Below are 20,727 nucleotides of genomic sequence, written 5' to 3'. Positions count from 1 at the left end.
ATTAAAGTAATTAATGTACATGTAATTACATTATTACAATGTATATGATGTATTAATATAATACAATACATGTTTACTCCATTAGACTGACTAGAGTTTGGTTTGCCACTTGAAAGTGTTAGGAGCAGTTAGAGCACTTGGAAATCTTGGCACTGCTATAATAACACAGATGGGACAACCGTTTGGGGCAGCAACCTGGCAATGTCCTGCAAATTTGAAACTGTGGGCATCCTAGGACATCCCGTTCTTACATGTGTACCTTAGGGAAACTTTCATGTGTAGAGATTATCTGAAACTGCAGAGCAGCTTTATGTGTGGTAGTGACAAAGAGCTGGGCATAAATTCAACAACCATCAGTCATGGTTTTAAAGATCCTGGTATAATCATGCAGTGGAGTTCTATATAGCAATAGGGAGAAACTTTGAAAACAAAGAGCATTAAGGAGAATAGCAAGCTAAAATATAGGAACAATATGGGGGTACTATAAAATTTTAAATTTTATATAAATTAAAAATGTGTAGGTGTGTCTGCCTAAATAATAAAATACATAGTAAAAATACAAAGCGGGCACGAGAAGGAAACATAGGCTGTTTATTTTCTTTAGGTAGTGGGTACATGATTATTTGTTCACTTTTTTTTTTAAGGTTTTTTAAAGATTTTATTTATTTATTTGACAGAGAGTGATCACAAGTAGGCAGAGGCAGGTTGGGGGGGTGGGAAGCAGGCTCTCTGCCAAGCAGAGAGCCTGATGCGGGCTCCATCCCAGGACCCTGAGATCGTGACCTGAGATGAAGGCAGAGGCTTAACCCACTGAGCCACCCAGGTACCCCTATTCACTTTTCTATGCGAAATTTTTATTATTTAAACAAATTCCTATCTCTGGTCATAAGGTTGTTTCCACTGGGTAAATCCTGTTTGTTTTCTACAATGTATAGAACATTTCTATAGCATTTCCTATGTATTTAGTCAATATTATGTAGGAAATGAGGGAAAATGCTTTCTTAGAGCAGCGCTCCTAAGCTTGAGCTTGCATCGGAATCACGTGGTGGACTTTTGAGAACAACCTGCTGGGCTGTGGCTTAGCAGGTCTGCAGTGAGTCCTGAGAGGTTGCCATTCTGTGACTGGACAGGTGCTGCTGTGCAGTCCACGTCCTGCATTTTGATGACATCTGCCTGTAAAGGTTCCTATAATAAAAATGACACTGTTGATGAGAGTGAAGGTGCATTATCCCCATCAGACGTCCCCTAACATGTTCACCCCAGTGGGTCTTGAGCATTTCAGCAGTGTGGAACAAAGGTGGGATGCATAGAAGAGTGGTATTTTGAGGCTATCCTATAAGCCTGGCATATACCAGCACTTGACCTAGATGTCCAAGAGGTTGACTTTATTCTGGTGGCAGAGCTATCTGTGCAAAATAAATTTACACATGGGAGAATTAATCACTGACATCTTGGTATAAATTGCCACTGGCAGTATTTCTCTTTACTTTGTACCTTCTGGAAAGGTGTTACATCAAATGGCAAATGCCTATATATCTGTTAGAGATTTATAATCTTTGTCAAAATAGTTTTTTTGTATGTTGATTTGTTTCTTCAGTGATTTATGTTATAGTCCAAGAAATGCTGTTTTTAGATGGTTTTCTTAGGCTTTCCTACACCTTTCTCTCTGACTTTTCATTTCTCTGTCCCTCATTTATCTAGTTACTGATGATAAGCATTTTTGTTATCTTTAAATTGGCATTTAAACATCCAACTTTCACAGTAAAAGTTGAGATTCAGTTTTTTAAAAAGAGGCATTCTACCTGTAGCTTGCTTAAGGAGTCCTTTGGCAGTGACACATCAGGACTGCTGACTTGTTTATACATTTGGATTTTTCTTTTCTTTTCTTTTCTTTTCTTTTCTTTTCTTTTCTTTTGTTTGTTTTAAGATTTTATTTATTTATTTGACAGAGAGAGACACCTGAGAGAGGGAACACAAGCAGGGAGAGTGAGAGAGGGAGAAGCAGGCTTCCCTTCAAGTAGGGAGCCCAATGGGAGGCTCCATCCCCAGACCCTGGGACCATGACCTGAACCAAAGGCAGCTGCTTAAGGACTGAGCCACCTAGGCACCCCTTCTTTTCTGTTTTTAATGGCTGGAGCCATTAACCTGTCAATCCAGTTTTAAACCTTCATTGCAAAGATGAAAATCTAATAGTTCTTACTGAAAATTCAGATCACAGATTATGATGGCCCTTTAAATCAGTGGATCTCATGGGGCGCCTGGGTGGCTCAGTGGGTTAAGCCGCTGCCTTCGGCTCAGGTCATGATCTCAGGGTCCTGGGATCGAGTCCCGCATCGGGTTCTCTGCTCAGCGGGGAGCCTGCTTCCTCCTCTCTCTCTCTGCCTACTTGTGATCTCTCTCTGTCAAATAAATGAATGAAATCTTTAAAAAAATATATTTAAAAAAAAATCAGTGGATCTCATTCAGAATCTCATTATAGACATAACTCTAACTTTTTCCAGGACAAAAATAGCCTAGAAGTATACTCTGTAATATATACGGAGTGTTTCTGGCACCTTTCCCCTTCATTAGCCAGATTTTAAGGTAAATGGTCATTTCTTTTAAATTATTCTAAAATAAGTAGACCAAAATAATTTCACATTCCAATAAGAATATTTGAAATATAAATTATGTCCAGATCCTATAGCAACATCCTAAATCTACGGAGCCATGGGATAATTGCTAATGATAATTTAAAGCCATCACTATTAGCTGAACATTTTAACCATCCAGGACAAGGAGCCACAAGTCTACAGGTTTTCTTTCTCACTGATTTTTAAAGTGATACAAATCTCACAGCAGTACTTAACTGCATAATGTTTGGAAATGTTTTTACTTAATAGTGAAATGCAAAAATAAAAGCCATGTACCATTGTGGACGTTAAGTGGTCTTTCTGCTGCAGTAAGAACGGTTATGATACTGCCCAGAAAAATATAATAAATACATTTCTCATCAGCAAATTCTGGGGGAAGACGAACAGAAAACATTGCTAAAGAGTCAGAGGAACAAATTACAGGAATGTTTGAAACTAGAGACGAGCTTCAGAGGACTGCATTCTGCCTGATTGGTTTCAATTGTGGAATTCCATAAAAACCTGATTTTTTATGAACCATTAAATCTGTTCTAGAGAAGACATATTTTCAGGAATAAATGATTCTTTAAAACACATGATGTTTTATGGAAACAAAACATTACTTGTGAGTGAATAGCTACTTGGATTAGAATTTACAGAGTATTTAGGGATGAGTGATACATTTGAAATTTCTTTGCTCAGTCATTCAGGGAAAAGTTATTGAAATAATGAAGTTGAAACGGGCACAGAGTGCTGTGGGATGTTACTATTAATTTTATAAAAATAAAACATTTTAATTATAATATTGTGACAAAAGTTTGTGATGAAAAAGAAAATAAAAAGAGGATTACAGGGACAACATTTTGTGCCATCAAGAAGTTACTGGATATCTTGTGGCTTAGTTCTTTAAAAAGTGCTAAAACTCAAAGATGTTTCTTGCTTTACTTTTACCAGACAAACAAACAAAAACAAAACTGTGTGGGTTAGTGGCTATCTTGGTACCTAACAGATAGTTGTAAAAAACAATAATGGTTATTTTTTATCTATCCTTTGAAGGCAAAGAGTGGTTTTTAATACTGAGTGGGGGAAAAAAATCTTATTTTTTGAAAGAAACTTGTGCATGGAAAGAATGTTTTGAGAATGAATTGAAGTTTTAAATGGTTAGAAATATTTCTAATTATCCCAAGTCCTTAGGACCATGAGTGGGCCATGGTAGGCACTAAATATATTTGAGTTAATTTAATCGTTGCAAAACATGATTTAAGTATGTCTTGTTTAAAAATTTGAGTGTGGGGATGTCTAGCTGACTCACCAAGTAGAACATGTGACACTTGATTTCTATTTGAGCCTCACATTGACAGTAGAATTACTTTAAAAAATAAAAAATAAATAAATGTGACTTCACATCATGCACCAAAATTGACTCAAAATAGATCAGCGATATAGAAGCTAAAACCATAAAACTCTTAGAAAAAAATATAGAGATAAATTTTCAGGACCTTGGATTTGGCAGTATATTCTTAGATATGACACCAGAAGCATGAGCAACAAAAGAATAAAGTAGATAAATTGGACATCATCAAAATTAAAAACTTACGTTCATCAAAGGACATCAAGAAAGTGAAAGACAACCTACAGAATGGAAGAACATACTTGTAAGTCATGCATCTGATGAAGTTTAATATCCAGAACATAAGAATTCCTAAAACAGGAAGAAAAAGACCAACAACCCAGTTAAAAATTGACTAAGGATTTGAGTAAACATTTCTCCAAGAAAGATCTAAAGGTAGCTAATAAATGCATGAAGAGATGCTCAGTATCCTTAGTCATAGGGAAATGCTTATCAAAATCACAATGAGATAACTTTATACTCCTGGGATATCTATAATTTAAAACAACCCCTCTCTGCCAGCCACCCCCCCCCCCACCAAAAACAAGAAATGCCAAGTGTTGCTGAGCATGTGGAGAAATTGAAATGCATGCATTGCTGGTGGGCTCATAGCATGCTTTAGGTGCTGTGGGAAACAGTTCAGTGGTTCATTGGCATAGCATGGAATCTGCATATGACCAGCAGTTCTACTCTTTGACATACATGTGAAGAAATTGGAGCAAGGGGCCAAACAGGTTTTTATCTTTGTATGTCAGTGTTGATAGCATTTCTCACACTAGTCAAAAGGTGAGCCTCCATCAACAACAGATAAATGGATAAACAAAATGTGGTACTCACAAACAGTGGAATATCATTCAGCCCCTAGTTCTGATAGATGGTGTAATGAGGATGAACCTGAAAGACATGATTCTAAATAAAATAAACCAGTCACAAGGGGCAGACATTGAGGACAAGCAAATTCAAGTGACAGAAGTATATTAAATGTTACCAGGACCTGGAGGGAGGCAAGAAATGAGTAATTACTTCTTTTATGGTGAGAAAATTTTTATTTGGGGCTCTGAGAAAACTTTGCAAATATATAGTGGGGTTCAAAAATCTGTGTTTTACTATCTTTCAAAAGAAGAGATTCATGGGATTTGGGGTATGTTAAGCATATTGACTTGCAGCTCTTGATGAAGTTACACAAAAAATAATTTGATGGAACATTTGAGGAAGAAAGTTAGCCACTTCTTAGGAGAAACTTGTGCATGATTGATCAAAAGAAGTCAAAATTTAGTGGTGGAATTCAGAACTGCAACAAATAATGCTTGCGTTCCATTTGGACTTTTGCTTCTGGATGTTAATGGCTAGCAAAAACCCAAGGATAACACCATCATTATGATTTTTATGAAAGATTAGATATACTGCTATCTTTTTCTTACTAAAAATTGAGAAATTATGGCAAATCATAGGAGTATGAAAATGTCCATTTAGAATTTTTAAAGCATTTATCTTCAAGTTTTGCATATGTTTCATCATAATATGTGATAATGTAATATATATAGTTTATTAAACATGCGTGAATTAGATACTCAAGAGTTTTTGCTGTTAAGGGTGCACAGCTTAAAAATGTTTATAGTCTATCCATTTGGAGGATTAGATCCTTTAAAAAATATTTTGCTGAATAGTATATCTTTAAAGTTATATTTTTTCCTGTACTTTAGGCTGCTGGTCTTGGGCGTATGAAGCCCAATACACTTGTCCTTGGATTTAAGAAAGACTGGTTGCAAGCAGATATGCGAGATGTGGATATGTACATAAACATATTTCAGTAAGTATCCTTTCAACTCAGTAACTTGACTCAGAAAGTGAAAACTTGCTGGTTTTTGAAGCCTTGTTTGCAAAGGTTTCTCATATAGTCTCTTCTAGTAGAAGCATAAGAATGAAAAACAATCTGATGAGGTTATTAGGTTTTCAGTTGATGAGCTATTAACAAAAATTTTTTATTGAGGTTTCTATGTCACTTCATACATTCAAACATTCACACACATATACAAATGAACACACATGTACATACTCTGGCTTCCCCTTTAAGTTAGGAAGCTTTTTCTAGTCCTTGTAGCTACTGCTGAGCAGATTTCCCAGTGTTGTCAGATCCGTCACCTTCTGTTACATCATTATAATATCTGGAGCTGAGAAAGGCATATCATCATTGATATCACCCTCAGAAGTTTTAGTTTGCTGTCCTTGGAAACTGGTTTTACAGTTAATTGATTAATGCATTAGCTCATTTATATTTCTTTTCTCTTTTTTTAGTGTACTTACATGAGTTGCTTTTCTACTCTTGAGTGTAAATTCTGGGTCTGCTATTCACTTGTTAGTGGTATTTCAAATGAAGGATACTTATCAGTGATCCTAGTTGTGGTTAACATGACTTCAGCTGCCTTTGTAGGGATTGTTTAATGCATTCTTTTTGTTGTTGTTGTTTTTATTTTGTCTTTTTTTCTCTTACTGATTTTAGTCTGTTTATGTCTCAATTGATTTTTTATGAATGCATCTGCTTAATCTACCGCAAATGCTTTTGGAACAGAGTTATTTAATAAAAAGAATAAGATTTCTTTTTATTTTTGCCAGATTTTCTTCTTAATTTTGAAGTACTTCCTTTCCTAGTATTCTGGAATTTGCTTAACGGGTCTCTTTATCTCTCTCAAACTGCTTTTTAAAGAATGAAGGGGACTTTTCACCCCACCATTTTTTAAAAAATGTTTTATTTTAATTCTAATATAGTTAACATACCAGTTTTAACATATTAGTTTCAGATGTACTATATAGTGCTTCAACAATTCTCTACGTCACTCAGTGCTCATCATGATAAGTGTCTTCCTGAATCCCCATCACCTCTTTATTCCATTCCCTAGTGACTGTGCTCTGGCAACTGTTTTCAGTGTTTAGGAGTCTATTATACCACCATTCTTTTTTAAGGTAATCTCAACCGAATGTGGGGCTTGAACTTACAACCCCAAGATCAGGAGTCACATGCTCTTACCCACTGAGCCAGCCAGGTGCCCCACACCACCATTCTTGATAGAAGAATAGTGTTTTCTTATTACAGCTGCTGGTAAAATAGAGCTGTTCATTTGTTCTTATAAAGTATTCCCTTTATGTACAAACAGTTGTCCTTTTTAAAAAAAATTATATTTGGCAAAGTAGGTCTTATGACCAGATTCAAATCTTATTTCTCTGAAGTTTGATCTGATTACCCTTAACTCACCGGAGTTATTTCCCTTACTGGAACTCCCATTGGAACCAATTCTTATTTACCTGTAGCATATAAGACAGTTTTGTTTTGTTTTCTTTCTTTTTTTTTTTTTTTTTTTGTATTAAAGACTTTATTTATTTATTTGACTGAGAGATAGAAAGAGCACAAGTAGGTAGAGCAGCAGGCAGAGCGAAAGGGAGAAGCAGGTTATCCTCTGAGAGAAGCAGGCTCCACAGGGAGCCTGAGGTGGGCCTCAGTCCCAGGACCCTGGGATCACGACCTGAGCAGAAGACAGCTGCTTAACTGACTGAGCCACCCTGGCTCCCCGACAGTTTTGTTTTCATAGCTACCTTGAAATAACTTTGAAGGATCACCCATAATCCTATAAAGAGATTTAAAACACCTCTTTATATTGATTAGTAAAGTATACAATGAATAAGTACTTTACCCAAATATTTCTTAAGTGCTCTTAGTAAAATTAAAGCCCTGCTGGATCTTCAAGTGCTGTGACTGTTCTTTAGCTTTGGGGTTAATACATTTTTGTAAGCCTCATTTCATCCTACTTTCTAATTCTGCCCTGTATATTTCTGTATCTATGGGAATTTGGAAAGGAAGGAGGGTGTAAAAGAAAGGTTAAATCATGTGGGCCATTTTCCATGGGCTGTACTTTTTCTTTCTCAAGATGAAAGACCAGGAAGATGGAGTAATTGTTACAGAAAATAGAAAAAGTGCAATTTTTATAAATAATTTTTACACTGTTAGTTGTAGTAGCTCATATGGGAACACTGAAAGAAAAGGATCTTTCTGACTCCAGGAACTGAAGTGAATGTTTGTGAGTCAAATATTACTCTGAGTATTGTACAGCAGGCAGCAATTAAAAGATAGGAAAATAACGCTCTCTGGTTTTCCAGGGCCTTGGCGACTGATGGCAGTTTTAAAGCAATGATATTGCATATCCTTTTATCTTATGGCACTTCAGTTTAGTCGTTTAAAAATACTTAGAGCAGTTGACGTTTATTTACTGTGCCTAGTGACAGCATGGAGGGTCTGAAACTCCAGATCAGTTTTTATAGCTTAGAGAAATTATGTAGCTTATAGAAATCCCTATGGTTGACAACAAAAACATTTAGCTATTTTAATCCAAAGTAAGCTCAGGAATTTATATTCTCTGGATTTTTTTTTAATCAAATTGATTTTAATTCACTTGGGATTTATTAACTATTTTTTAAATACTTACGTTACTCTTCTCTAGTGTTACTTCTTTCAATATACAACAGAGGTAGGTTAATATGTCCATTAATTTCTTTTTCTGATGAATCTCTTTAGACCTTAGTTAATTCATTATAGGAATGAGGCCAAAATTGTCTCTCCATTATTTTAAAAAAACAAAACACCAATAAAAGACCTGTTACAGTGATACATGTTTTTGTGTGTGTCAGTATGAACCAAAATTTGTTTTTTTTAAGCTTTTAGCCTTTTCTTTTTGTTATATGTAACTATAGATTATATATCACTTTTTTGCATATAGTGAGTATTTATTGCTTCCAAAGGTAAAAATAAAAATGAAAAATAAAAGTTAATCGAGCCTGTTACACTCTGGGCAACAAGCTAGGTTTAGAAATTTGTATTCTTGCAGTAGATTTGAGAAGAATTGGATCTGCGTGATCCATCATCTCAACAGTTTCCAGCATTGAAGTGTGTTTTTAGAATTGTCTTCGAGGTTTTAACATATTTTGTGTGTGTTATAGGATGCTCCCTTTTGTATTTAAAAACTTGAAAGGACATATGAATATATGCCTGCAAATGCATATGAAATCTTTAGACTACTCATTAAACCATTTTTGTAAAAATGTAAGAATTGTTTTAAAATACACTGGCTCAAAGTTAAAAAAAATACACTGACTCCTTTCAGAAGTGATCCCTTTATACTCTCCAGCCTGTTCACATTTTCAGTAGATTTTCTTTTGTCTTTATGTATTTATCTTGACTTTCAGGGTATAAGCCTAAATAAAGTATGGTGGGAATACTGATGTTATTTTTCTATAATTTTAATTTGTTTCTGATAGGATATGATGTTAGCACAGGCACTGCTCTTAAATGCCTGGTGTAGGTAGAGTATCAGTATTATAAAGATCTATACTTAAGTGGTTTTTAAAAGAATTACAGAAAAAAGAAAAGGAAATGGTATAGGATTTGAAAGCATCATCATATGGGCCTCACTGTATTTTTAAAAGTGTATTTTAAAAATCAGACATTTAAAGCTGAAAGAAAAATCTCTTACTGTCTTCATTTTATAGAGGAGGACACAAAAATGTTTGTGATTTTGATTTTTCCCCCTCTTACAGTGACGCCTTTGACATACAATATGGAGTAGTGGTTATCCGCCTAAAAGAGGGTCTGGATATATCTCATCTACAAGGACAAGGTAAATCTTGCTTGAATAAGTTTTTCATTTTAAAAACTGAAGTGACTTTGTTAGAAAATGATGGCATTCTCACATACTCTTCAGTAACTTCAACATTCGCTGTCAGTTCAGTCATGTACTTACTGTATGGCATGTGGAGATCAGATCTATTTGGCTGCAACAGTTTGTACCAACATGGATGATGGCTGGTGGTTATTAACAGAGAGAATAAAATTCAGTCATAACCATCTAAAAAGCTTAAGAGAAACAAGGGTTAGTTATGGTTTAAGATTGGCCAAATTTGTAAAAATATGTAATAAATAAAATAGAGGACAAAATAATGACTGCTAAATCATCAGACATTTTCACGTTCTTGAAGGTCATGCCTTTTTACAGAGTTATATTAATAATGAAAAACTAAACTCGGTGATAACATTTACTCTGTCTTGACATAAGACCCTACGAATTATGAATCATTTTTTAAACTTTTTCATTTTGAAATAATTACAGATCTTAAGAAGTTAAAAAAGAAATAGTAGACAGGTCCTAAGTACCCTTCATCCGTTTCTCCCAATAGTAACATCTTGTATGTCTGTTGTTATATGTCGTAACCAGGAAATTGACATTGGGACAGTTTACCTACCTTATTCAGATTTCATAGGTTTTACTTAAACTTGTGTGTGCATGTGTTCATGAACACATGTGTAGTTCTCTGCCATGTAACACATGTCCCTGATTCATATAAACACCAGATTCAAGATATGTTAACTGTTCCATCGCCACAAAAATCTCCCTGTACTACCCCTATCCCTTTAAGCCCCCAAAGACTTTGTCTTTTCCCCATCATTAATCCGTGACACTAATCTCTTTTCCAAGTATGTAATTTTTAAAGCATTTACAAAAAAAAAAAAAAAAGTTTTTAGATGAAGCTTAAAATCTAATTAAGGTGTACTGGTTACTTTTGCCCACCTTAATAAAAACTGGAAAATTCCGTACCCTCTAATGATTTTCTAGTACTTGAATGAATAAGCTGAAGAAAATTGCATACCTAATATTTTGCCCTTATCAATTAATTAACGAAATCATCAAAAATAACTAAGCCTAAATAGCTGAGAGGCACATCATGAACTTTTGTCATCTGTTTATGTATTTAAACAGTTGTAATCCTCCCCCTCCTCCCACCATTTCAAGGGTATTGTGCAGTTTTGAAAGGAACGCTTTGAAGTCTTTATCCAGTAACACAAAAGTATGGCTTGCTGAAAATGCATTTTCTTCCTCTGGAGTAGGCCTTGCAAAACACTATTTCAGTTCTCTCTTGCACTACAAGTGATTGAGGTTTAGGGTACTTGTTAACACTGCATAATTAATAGTGTTCCCTTTCACTCTCAGAAGTATCACAGCTTGACTAGTAAATTATATTTATAGCTTTGTAATTTACTGAGATTTGAATGTGACCGGAACTTTAAGAAAATATTTTCAGTGTTTATAATTATTATGAAAATTATTTTGAAGGTCTTGTTACTCATTATCAGGATTTGGAGACAGGAATTTGGTTCGGTACAGGATTACGAGCAGAGGCTTTGGAGTCGGATCTCCTTTGAAAATCCCACCTTTTTCTCTTAGTACAGTAATTGTGCAGTCTGGGCGTATCTGTCGACTTCCAAGCCTCTCTTTCCTCATCTCTTCAGACATGTTCACTGGGGCACCTGGCTGGCTCAGTCAGAAGAGCATGCAACTCTTGATCTTGTGGTCATGAGTTCAAGCCCCACAGTGGGTATAGAGATTACTTACATAAAACTTAAAAAAAAAAAAACAAAAAAAAACCCCAAATAGTACTTACTTTATAAGGGTTGTTGTAAAGACATAGCTTGTAAAGTTCTTAGCATAGTGTTGGTACCTCCGATAATGTCGTTTCTCTTGATCTTTCTCCTCATATACACAAATCAGTGACGAAGATTATGTGTGGATGGTCCATTTTCATGTATTTTTGTCTTTGTGATGCATGTTTTCATGGTGGAAGTTAACTGTTTACCAACTCTTGCCAAAGTGCTTTAAAAATGAAGAAATGGGGGCTCCTGGGTGGCTCAGTTGGTTAAGCACCTGCCTTCAGCTCAAGTCATGATCTCGGGGTTCTGGGATGGAGTCCCATGTCGGGTTCCCCCCCTTTTGCCCCTCCCCCTACTTGTGCGCTCTTTATCTCTCTCAAATAAATAAAATCTTTTAAAAAAATAAAAATTAAATAAAAATGAAGAAATGGTACTTTTGCCATGAGCTTATCCTCTGGCTTCAGCTTTCTAGTCTGGAGTGTAATTTTTCAGTGTTTTCTGTCATCTTACAGGTATGTGAATATTTGTCACATTTTGTAGTTTTTACATGTGTAAATGACTTTGAGAGTTCGTTCATATTTTATACATCATTCTGTTGTCTACCACATTCTTAATTTCCTTGAATCTCACTCATTATGAATTCCCCAGCACCTGAGTCAAATGTCTGATGCTTAACTATGGCTCAGAATGTTTGAGTGAATAGTCCTTTCAAAAGAGATGATCACATATGTTCATGTAAGAAATATTTATTTATTGTAAACTTATTATTTCATAATAAACTTTGCTATGAATTGTCATTTAATTAATACTATGCCATGTTGCTTTCATTAGTCTTTAAAATAAGATTTAGATAACATTTTGATTACTTTCATGTCCATAGAAGAATTACTGTCATCACAAGAGAAATCTCCTGGTGTTAAGGATGTAGTACTAAGTATGGAGTACAGTAAAAAATCGGATTTAGATACTTCAAAACCATCTGATGAGAAAGCTGTTACACACAAAGGTAATTTTTATTCAGACAAAAGATGTTATCTGGGATAATGTTTAATTTTGGGAGAAATTGGTTTTATTATATAACATGTCTTATTAAGTAACCTCTTCTGTAATTAGTACTGCTCATTTCTAGTTGATAAGGTAAAATGGATGACTACAAAATGACTAGCTGTTTTTCAGTTATTAAAGTATATTGCAGAACAGAAAACATGCCCATTAATTACACACTCCTATGTTCTTGCATGTTTTTATTTATACTTTGAACAGTTTAGCTTGAAGCATGGGTTAAATCTGAACTTGGAAGGAAATGTAATCTGAGAGTAGAGCATAAGATAACACTGAAAGGATTAAAATTGATAAAAATAATCTACCTAATTTTTCTGTATTCAACCCAGGTGTTGAAATACCAGGGATTTTATTTATGTACTAAGAAATCCAGATTTTTTAACATCTACTGAACCTGGAGTTGTTGAAGTAAAACCATGTAATAAAAAATCAAATGTAGTTCTGTTCCTCATTTTAGTTTCTCTGAAGGAACGAGGTGTTGGTATTTGGTTACTGAACTATTAGGCCATAATCGCAGACATATTACCCCTGGTTTTAAGCCACACACAGGTTTCTACGTCTCATGAGGCTTTCAGATAATTTCATCCATATATCTATCGATGTCATGTTTATCAGACGGAAAGAGGGATGACTTCCAAATCTTACTCTCCCACCCTCACTCTCCTACCTCTGATCAGGCCAGTATCTCCATCTGTCCTAGCCCCAACTGGCATGCCACAAGAAAAATCTGCACTGTAAATCATCAAACCATATCATACTTTTTTGATTCCTATCAAAGAAGTACCATTCTTTTTCTGAAATTGATTACCTTGGACAAATTCTGTCTCTTTGAAATTAATCTTTTCCAAATTATACTGTTGCTTTTTATTTCTTTCCTTTCTCACCTTGTATGCTTAGAGTAATGATAGTTGAGGCTTTAGTTAACACCCATTTCCCCTTTAAGTTCTTTGCTTTATCAATTATAATTTTTCCTGTTTCATCGCAAAACTATAAAAGATTTGATAACTGTTCTTATGTTCCTGCATTTATTTTTAGTTTATGGTATACATGCTTTCATTTCCTCCTACTTTTTAATTTTACTGCCATTTTCTTTTTCCTAAAATAGACCCTTTCTTTAGAGAATCTGTTAGGAATGGATAGGTAAAACTATGATAGGAAAGGAAGAAGTAATTAGTAATCATCAGGCATCCGCTCTGTGCCTCCCACATTGCAGTGGGCATTATCCATACGTTAGCTCATGACTGTGTGTGTGTCACAGCCCTGTGAAGTCATTATTTTTACAGAGTGGGAAACTACTCCCTTTTTATTATAAAAGTGTAAAAACCTATAATACCTTTAATTACCTTAGTGTAAGTCATTTTTAAGTGTCAGGATTTCCTTGACATTTTTTGACCTCTTTACAATGAATACACAGTGTGCCCATATACTTTTAATATCCTCAAAAGCAGATAGTATCAAATACCTACTTTATAAGAACAATAATATTTAATGCTATAAAATCAAATGTAAACATTGAAATGTTTCTTGTTCTATCACAGGCATAAGAAATCAGAGTTCAAAAATAGCATTCATTTATTTTGTGTTTATTTCCTCTCTAGCCAGTTCTTTTCAAAATTAGTATAGAAATTGTAGAAAAGTTTATATAATTTGAAAAGTCTTCAGAATATTAAAAAACATTCTTGTGTAATTCTAATATAATCCTAGATGTTTGGTATGTCTGTCTTAGTTATTGGGGCACACAGAGTACTTACTTTGTGCTAGACACTGAGATGAGTGCTTTCATGCTTGCAACGTAACAATCTGAAGAGGTAGGTATCCTTCACTCTTCTTACTAACGAGGAAGGTGAGGAGTTAACTAGTTCAAGCTCACAAAGCCAGTAAAAGAGTTAAAGGTAATAATAGTGGAATCCTGGGAGCCCCTAACTCAAGAGCAGTGAACTCTTTCCTGTGCAAGTTGGGAGTTCTCTATTCCTTGAACAACTAAAAGAAGCTTCTATGAAGAAAAAAAACTGAGGTTAGGAAAACTGTTAACTCCAAGAAAATACTTACATATTTTGAAATATAGATGGACCAGTACATATATATGTACATGTACATATACATGTATAAACAGTACATATATATGTACATGTACATATACATGTATAAACAGTACATATATATGTACATGTATAAACATGTAGATATGCTTATATATTTTTAAATATATATATATATATCTGTATAACCTGGTATTTTATATAAACCAAAGACTGTCTCTGATCAAATTCCTTATTATTTCAAGTGATTAATTTTTGTAAATTCCAAATATCCATTATATATTTCTAAAATTACTTTTCAGTCATTTGCACAGTGATGCAGTGGCACTGATTAAAAGTTATGTATTATCTGCAATATCAGTTTTTAATGTCATATTTCTATTCTGTAAGCCATAGTTCAGAATCTTTTCAGTCGATTTCAAGTATGAAAGTTTAAAAGTTTAAAAATCCTGCTGAAGTTTTTATCAGTTCTACAGGAATAAAATTTAGGTGTGAGTATTAGTGGCCCTCTTGGAGGGGTTCTAAAAATGTTTACTTTTAAAAATCCTCAACCCTCAGTGCAGAAAATATCTATCTTCAGTCTTGATTATTTTTCACAGACTGTCTCTTCATACTGTGCTTTGTTTATAAATGTGCTCTATTTACATTTTCATTATTTTACTAATATAAAGGCAATTAACTTATATTTTGTGTTTTTTGAACATAATCTAGATGAGGAAGAGGATGGCAAGACTCCAACTCAACCACTGTTGAAAAAAGGCAGGCATTTTTCATCATTTTATTTTAATCCCCTTTTCATACTGTTAACTCTTTAACTCCAACTCTGCTATTTTTTTTTTATCTGAGTTTTATCTCCATGGTAAGGTGATGTTACAGTTATTTATTGAATGCAGATTAGAAAAAAATCTTTAGTTCACCTAAAAAAAGTTAAATCATCCCAGGGAAAGGTATTATATCAAAGACAAATTATTTTAAATCATCATAGCATTTCTGAAATGCCCAGACACTGAATGTCAATATTGGTCTTTTTAATTTAAACCGCATGGTTCAGATGATAAGCAGAGACACTGAAATGGGTCTCTTTGCCAGTGTCCCTTGCATTCTTTACCATCAGTTGTACCCAGCCAAGCCCTTAATTTTGATACTAATATATTTTTCATTTCAAAAATTATAATATTTCTCACAGCCCTGCTGCGTTTGGGAGATACACAGTCATGTCCCCATGCATGACTTTAATGAGAAGGAGATAGAGGTGAGAGTTACGGAGCAGTGTGGTTTGGCAGCCATACTATGTCATCATGCAAAATCATTCATCACGTTTGCGTGCATCATGGCAGCATGAGAAGTGAAGGACACAGCCTGCAGACGTGAGCAGGTTTCCTCCTGTGGATTCCTGCTCATAAACAGTTAGTGTAGGACTCTCATAATAGTCATTTGCTTGCTCATAGAGTCAGTGCTGATTTTTTTTTATTTTATTTTTTAATTCCTGAGAATGTAAATGGGAACTCCCTTGGTATTTTGTTCCTGAGATCTACAGCCAGCAGTGCCCTTCCAAGGAGTTCCTACCATCTTTCTGTGCTTCAAAGAAAGATGTGTCGTTACATGGCTTTTTCTTTGGGCATCACACACCGAGGGGACAAGTTAGGTCAAGATGAAGTTGTCCTTCCTTAGGCTTGGAGGTTTCACTGTGAGAATTGTTAGATTGTATTCATTTGTCTTCCACTTCCTTCTGTCTTTTATATTATTGATAACAACATTATGTGTAAGAAATGTTTTTGATCTTTATATTATTGAGGAACCACATTATAAAAGAAATATGTTCACAGCATAGGCATAAACTTAATTTGTCCAGTTAGCCTAACATGGCTTCCCATAAACGAAAATCTAGCAGTCAGTTATAATTTTCTTGATTGGTATTTATGATTCTCTTTCCTTCACAGTGCTTTAAAATATTTTAAATTAGGCAAGATAGTTTGGATGAGTTTAGCTCTTGTAAAGATACATTTACCTGTAACCATTTTTTAAAGTACATTTAAATTTTAAACAACTGAAAGCTTATGATGGACTCCATATACAACTGTCTTCATTATAAACATTTAAATACACAAAAGTTAGGAAATTGTAGGAATTCAGCAAAAGGGACTTGAATATTTATCTCCCTTACATCTTATTTTTCTGGTTAATTGTTTAGAATCCAAAGGCCCTGCTGTGCCCTTAAATGTAGCTGACCAAAAGCTTCTTGAAGCAAGTACACAGTTTCAGAAAAAACAAGGAAAGAATACTATTGATGTCTGGTGGCTTTTTGATGATGGAGGTAAGGTTGTTGATACGCTTTTTAGCAATTTTATGTATACTGAGGTTGTGGGAATTTAGTACAGCAAAATGGCATGTATGCTTCGCTCATAGACAGCATTCCCCAAAACAATGGGATTGATTTCAGAATCAGGTGTCGGGCTTAATTGTTTTCTCTTCAGTGTCATTCACTTTGGAAGTTGACTGGTTCTTCCCTGAGCTCGTGACCTTAATATTTTTTTTTTTAATGTGACTCACTTTTTTTAGAATGTCACTAGATTTGAAGTACCATTTGATCTTTCATCATAATTGTTTCAAGTTGTGTCATTTTGGTAGAAATCTCACAGAAGTGATGCCTTGCTCTTCTGTCTACATCTCATTGGGGGCACATGATGTGGATTTACCTCATCATTGGTGAGGTTTATGTGACCACTCAGTAAGATGGGTTTCACTAGATCTTTAGAATGAGAAGTGACTGTTGCCTTTGTGTAGTTTCATGTATGAGGGGATTGGAAGGCATTTAGGGGTTATGTAAATAGGCCACTGTTACTGCAACTTTTACCACCCCCCATCTTTAGCACCTGTTGATAGTTTTGGCTCTTGTTACTGTTGGTGTGGTGTGGTTGTGGTTGTCACATGATGATTTTCCAGTCCCATTAATTCTTCCTTATTTATTAGTTGGTATTTTACTGTAAGGAAGGAGCCTTCTTATTTCTATACTTGAGGATTCATTGATTCCCACTGTATTCAGTAGGAGATGATTTGTCATTCTCGTGATTTGTTTTGGTGTTCACATTGTTCCCGTATTTGGCCAACAAGATCCAGTGGAGGCCAACTTGTATGTCCGTTTGGCATTTCCCAGCCATTTTTTATTTTCTGATATAATGAGATGTTCTAGGCTCACTTTAGTACTTTGCCTGCACCACCGTTGAATGACCATCTACACGAGGAGCCCAGCTGCTTTTAGTGGAGAATAGTATTTAGGAACAATGATCTTGGCATTAAATATGCTTATTGCTACTAGGGTGTCCCTGCTTTCCCTGGCCCTCTCAGTGGATAGGTCCCAGAAACACACATGTTTGTACGTGTAGGTATAGATTGAAAACCAATTCCAACGCTGCAGACTTTAGTCCAGCTTCCCCCTTCTTGTATTTCTCATTTCAGTAAGAAACCTGGCTCCCATTATTTTCAGTGAATTCTCTCATTCCCTCACTCCTGCTATATGTGACTGATCGCCTTACTCTGCTAGGCCACTCTCCCCACCTCACTGCCTTCCTCACATGGGCTGGATTCCATTGGGCTTTCCTCTTTGTTAAGACCTACCTCATGGCTTTTTGACTGAATTATTAAGGAAGGATGGAAAGAAATTTTTTTTAAATATGAAGTTGTGTAAACATGTTTTTTAAAAGATTAAATTGACTTAAAAGCTCTTAATTGAGACATTAGCATATAGTAAATGATTTTTTATATTTTTATGATTTAGGTTTGACTTTATTGATACCTTATCTTCTGACTACCAAGAAAAAGTGGAAAGACTGTAAAATCAGAGTATTCATTGGTGGGAAAATAAATCGAATAGACCATGACCGGAGAGCGTAAGTCTATTTAAGTTGAAGAGCATTTATCTTATTACAATATCTATCTCATTATTACAGTATACATTTGGTAGGGTAAAACAGAGACAATCCAGAAAATGCCAGTCATGTTGCCCTGTTCTGTACTAAAACTAAAAGTTCTAGTTACATGAATAAAACCATGTTCCCTTTAATTCAGTCTTCATGTTTAAGTTATAGGTACTTAGTGTTACTTGATACCTATTATTTTTTCCTACGTTGACATTTTAGAAAGTATTAAAAACTTGGAGCATAAGACTGTTAAGCAACTTTCTAAAACAAAATCAGGGGATGTCCCCCGGATTACATATTTACATATGAGATACATTTTTTAGACTTGAAGACAACAGAAATGTAGGATGCCATTTTCACCCATTGTCTTATTTCTGCTGCGCTATTCTATTCTAGTTCTGATTCCAGTGCGTCACTAAGTACGCCATGTCCTGTCTTGGACCTTTTCAGCATATATTGTATATATTGCTCCTGTGTTCACATTTGGAGACCAGAGCTCTGGTCATATGATTCCTCTGCCCAAATCACTTTCAATTTCATCTCTGTTACATGCCCTATTCCCCCAACTCTGCCTTACACTTCATTTTACAGTTCTGCACCAGCCCTAAACAAGCATGCCATTTCAGACATGTACTCCTTCCTACTCTTTCCTAATCTCTGCTGGAAATAGTTCTTAGCTTTCCCTCCCTTCTCTATGGAAATACTCCATCCTCTATGTCATGCATTGCTATCACTTTCTTCATAACACCTTCCCTCATTTTTTTTTTAATCCTTGTCTCCCCATCAGTTGTTACCCTTCCTTCCTGAAAAACAACATACTTGGTACCATTCATTGCATTCTAGGGCTCATTTCATATTTATTTTCATGCCTTAGATTTGAGTTTTGTGGGCCCTGACACATACACACATAGTCATTTTATACTAGAATTCAGCGAAGTGTAAACTCATCTCAAACAGTGAAGTATGCAAGAAATACTAGAAATAATTTAAAAGCTAGACCTGTAGGCAGTCTGTTTTCTAATATCCTAATTTAGAAAACTCAAGTGATTAAAGATAGAATTCTGTTTTGCTAACTGGTTTTCCTTCCATTTTTCTGCTGTTGTCACCAAGGCTTCACTGCCAGCTATGCCTCCGAAAAGGGATTTCTTCTTTTTTTTTTTTTTTTTTTTTGTAAGATTTTATTGATTTGACAGAGAGGAAGATCACAAGCAGGCAGAGAGAGGGGGAAGCAGGCTCCCCACTGAGCAGGGAGCCCAATGTGGGGCTCAATCCCAGGACCCTGAGACCATGACCTGGGCTGAAGGCAGAGGCCTAACCTACCGAGCCACCCAGGTTCCCCAATGAAAAGGGATTTCTTTACTGGAAGCTCAAAGACTTATTGGAGCCCCTTTTTCATGTCTGTCCCAGTCCCGCCACCTCAGAAATTCTGTGAACTTCATTTGGCATCAGTTATAGCTTTAGTTTGGCCCCAAGAAACTCATGTTTAGACCTTGAGATATGCATTCTTCATGGATGGAAGAATAATCCAAAAATAATTAAACCTACAAGTGTTTACTAGTTTTTGCTGAAATCCATATACTTACCAGTATAATTTGTCTAAAAAAGTCTTTATTGAACTAGAGCTGGCGCATGGTGTTCCATTAGTTGCAGATGGACAGCATGGTGATTCAGTTTCTCCGTGTGGCCCGTTGTGCTCCCCGCAGGTGGAGCAGCTGCCGTCCACTGTACAGCACTAGTAAATACCCTTAACTCTGCTCCCCAGGCTATGCCTGCCAGCCTTGTGGTTTGTTCGCTCTGTAACTGGAGGTCTATTCTCACTCCCCATAACAAAAACTAAATTTAAAAACTAGTTCAGATTTCATTATTAATGTCTTGCTCTACCCATTCATTATTGGATACTAAGACGATTTCAGAGAAAGTAAAAGAATGTAAGAGGAGTCTCTACTCAGGGGATTTAGTTGTCTACTTAGTTGAACATACCATGTCAATTAATTCAGATGGACTTTGCCTAGCACCTGATTCCGTTTTCCTATAAATCCTGCTTCTTCAGATGTACTGATTCAGCCCGAATAGAATAAAAATACTTACATACAGCTTTCATGTCTCTCAGTGCTATTCATTTTTGTTTTAGGATGGCTACTTTGCTGAGCAAGTTCCGGATAGACTTCTCTGATATCATGGTCTTAGGAGATATTAATACTAAGCCAAAGAAAGAAAAGTAAGTTGTTGCATAAATTAC

At 35.4% G+C, this 20,727-nt stretch overlaps 1 protein-coding gene and 1 long non-coding RNA gene across 4 annotated transcripts in view; one reads left to right on the top strand and one right to left on the bottom strand.

Moving 5' to 3' along the window:
• The window catches only part of SLC12A2 (solute carrier family 12 member 2), a 105,974-nt gene that overhangs the window by 78,705 nt on the left and 6,542 nt on the right, over nt 1-20,727 (top strand). The window contains exons 18-24 of one of the 2 annotated variants that reach the window (XM_082723097.1): nt 5,706-5,812; nt 9,586-9,665; nt 12,351-12,476; nt 15,283-15,330; nt 16,763-16,885; nt 18,347-18,458; nt 20,620-20,706. In XM_082723097.1, the coding sequence (XP_082579223.1) occupies nt 5,706-5,812; nt 9,586-9,665; nt 12,351-12,476; nt 15,283-15,330; nt 16,763-16,885; nt 18,347-18,458; nt 20,620-20,706 (683 nt within the window). The remainder of the gene's footprint in view (nt 1-5,705; nt 5,813-9,585; nt 9,666-12,350; nt 12,477-15,282; nt 15,331-16,762; nt 16,886-18,346; nt 18,459-20,619; nt 20,707-20,727) is intronic. The other variant, XM_082723098.1, reaches the window with a different exon arrangement.
• On the bottom strand, nt 836-20,666 carry LOC309860722. 2 transcript variants are annotated; one of them, XR_014309557.1, is made up of 5 exons: nt 20,577-20,666; nt 9,789-9,901; nt 4,840-4,896; nt 4,210-4,314; nt 836-1,185 (listed from the first exon to the last, which is right to left on the bottom strand). It is a non-coding gene; the product is annotated as an uncharacterized lncRNA (long non-coding RNA). The 2 variants fall into 2 exon arrangements; XR_014309558.1 differs by having other exon boundaries at nt 4,210-4,244.

Source organism: Mustela nivalis (assembly GCF_964662115.1).
Source record: "Mustela nivalis genome assembly, chromosome: 3".
Classification (NCBI taxonomy): Eukaryota; Metazoa; Chordata; class Mammalia; order Carnivora; family Mustelidae; genus Mustela; species Mustela nivalis.
Note: the sequence above shows the minus strand (reverse complement) of the source record. Positions and strands in the feature narration are given on the sequence as shown.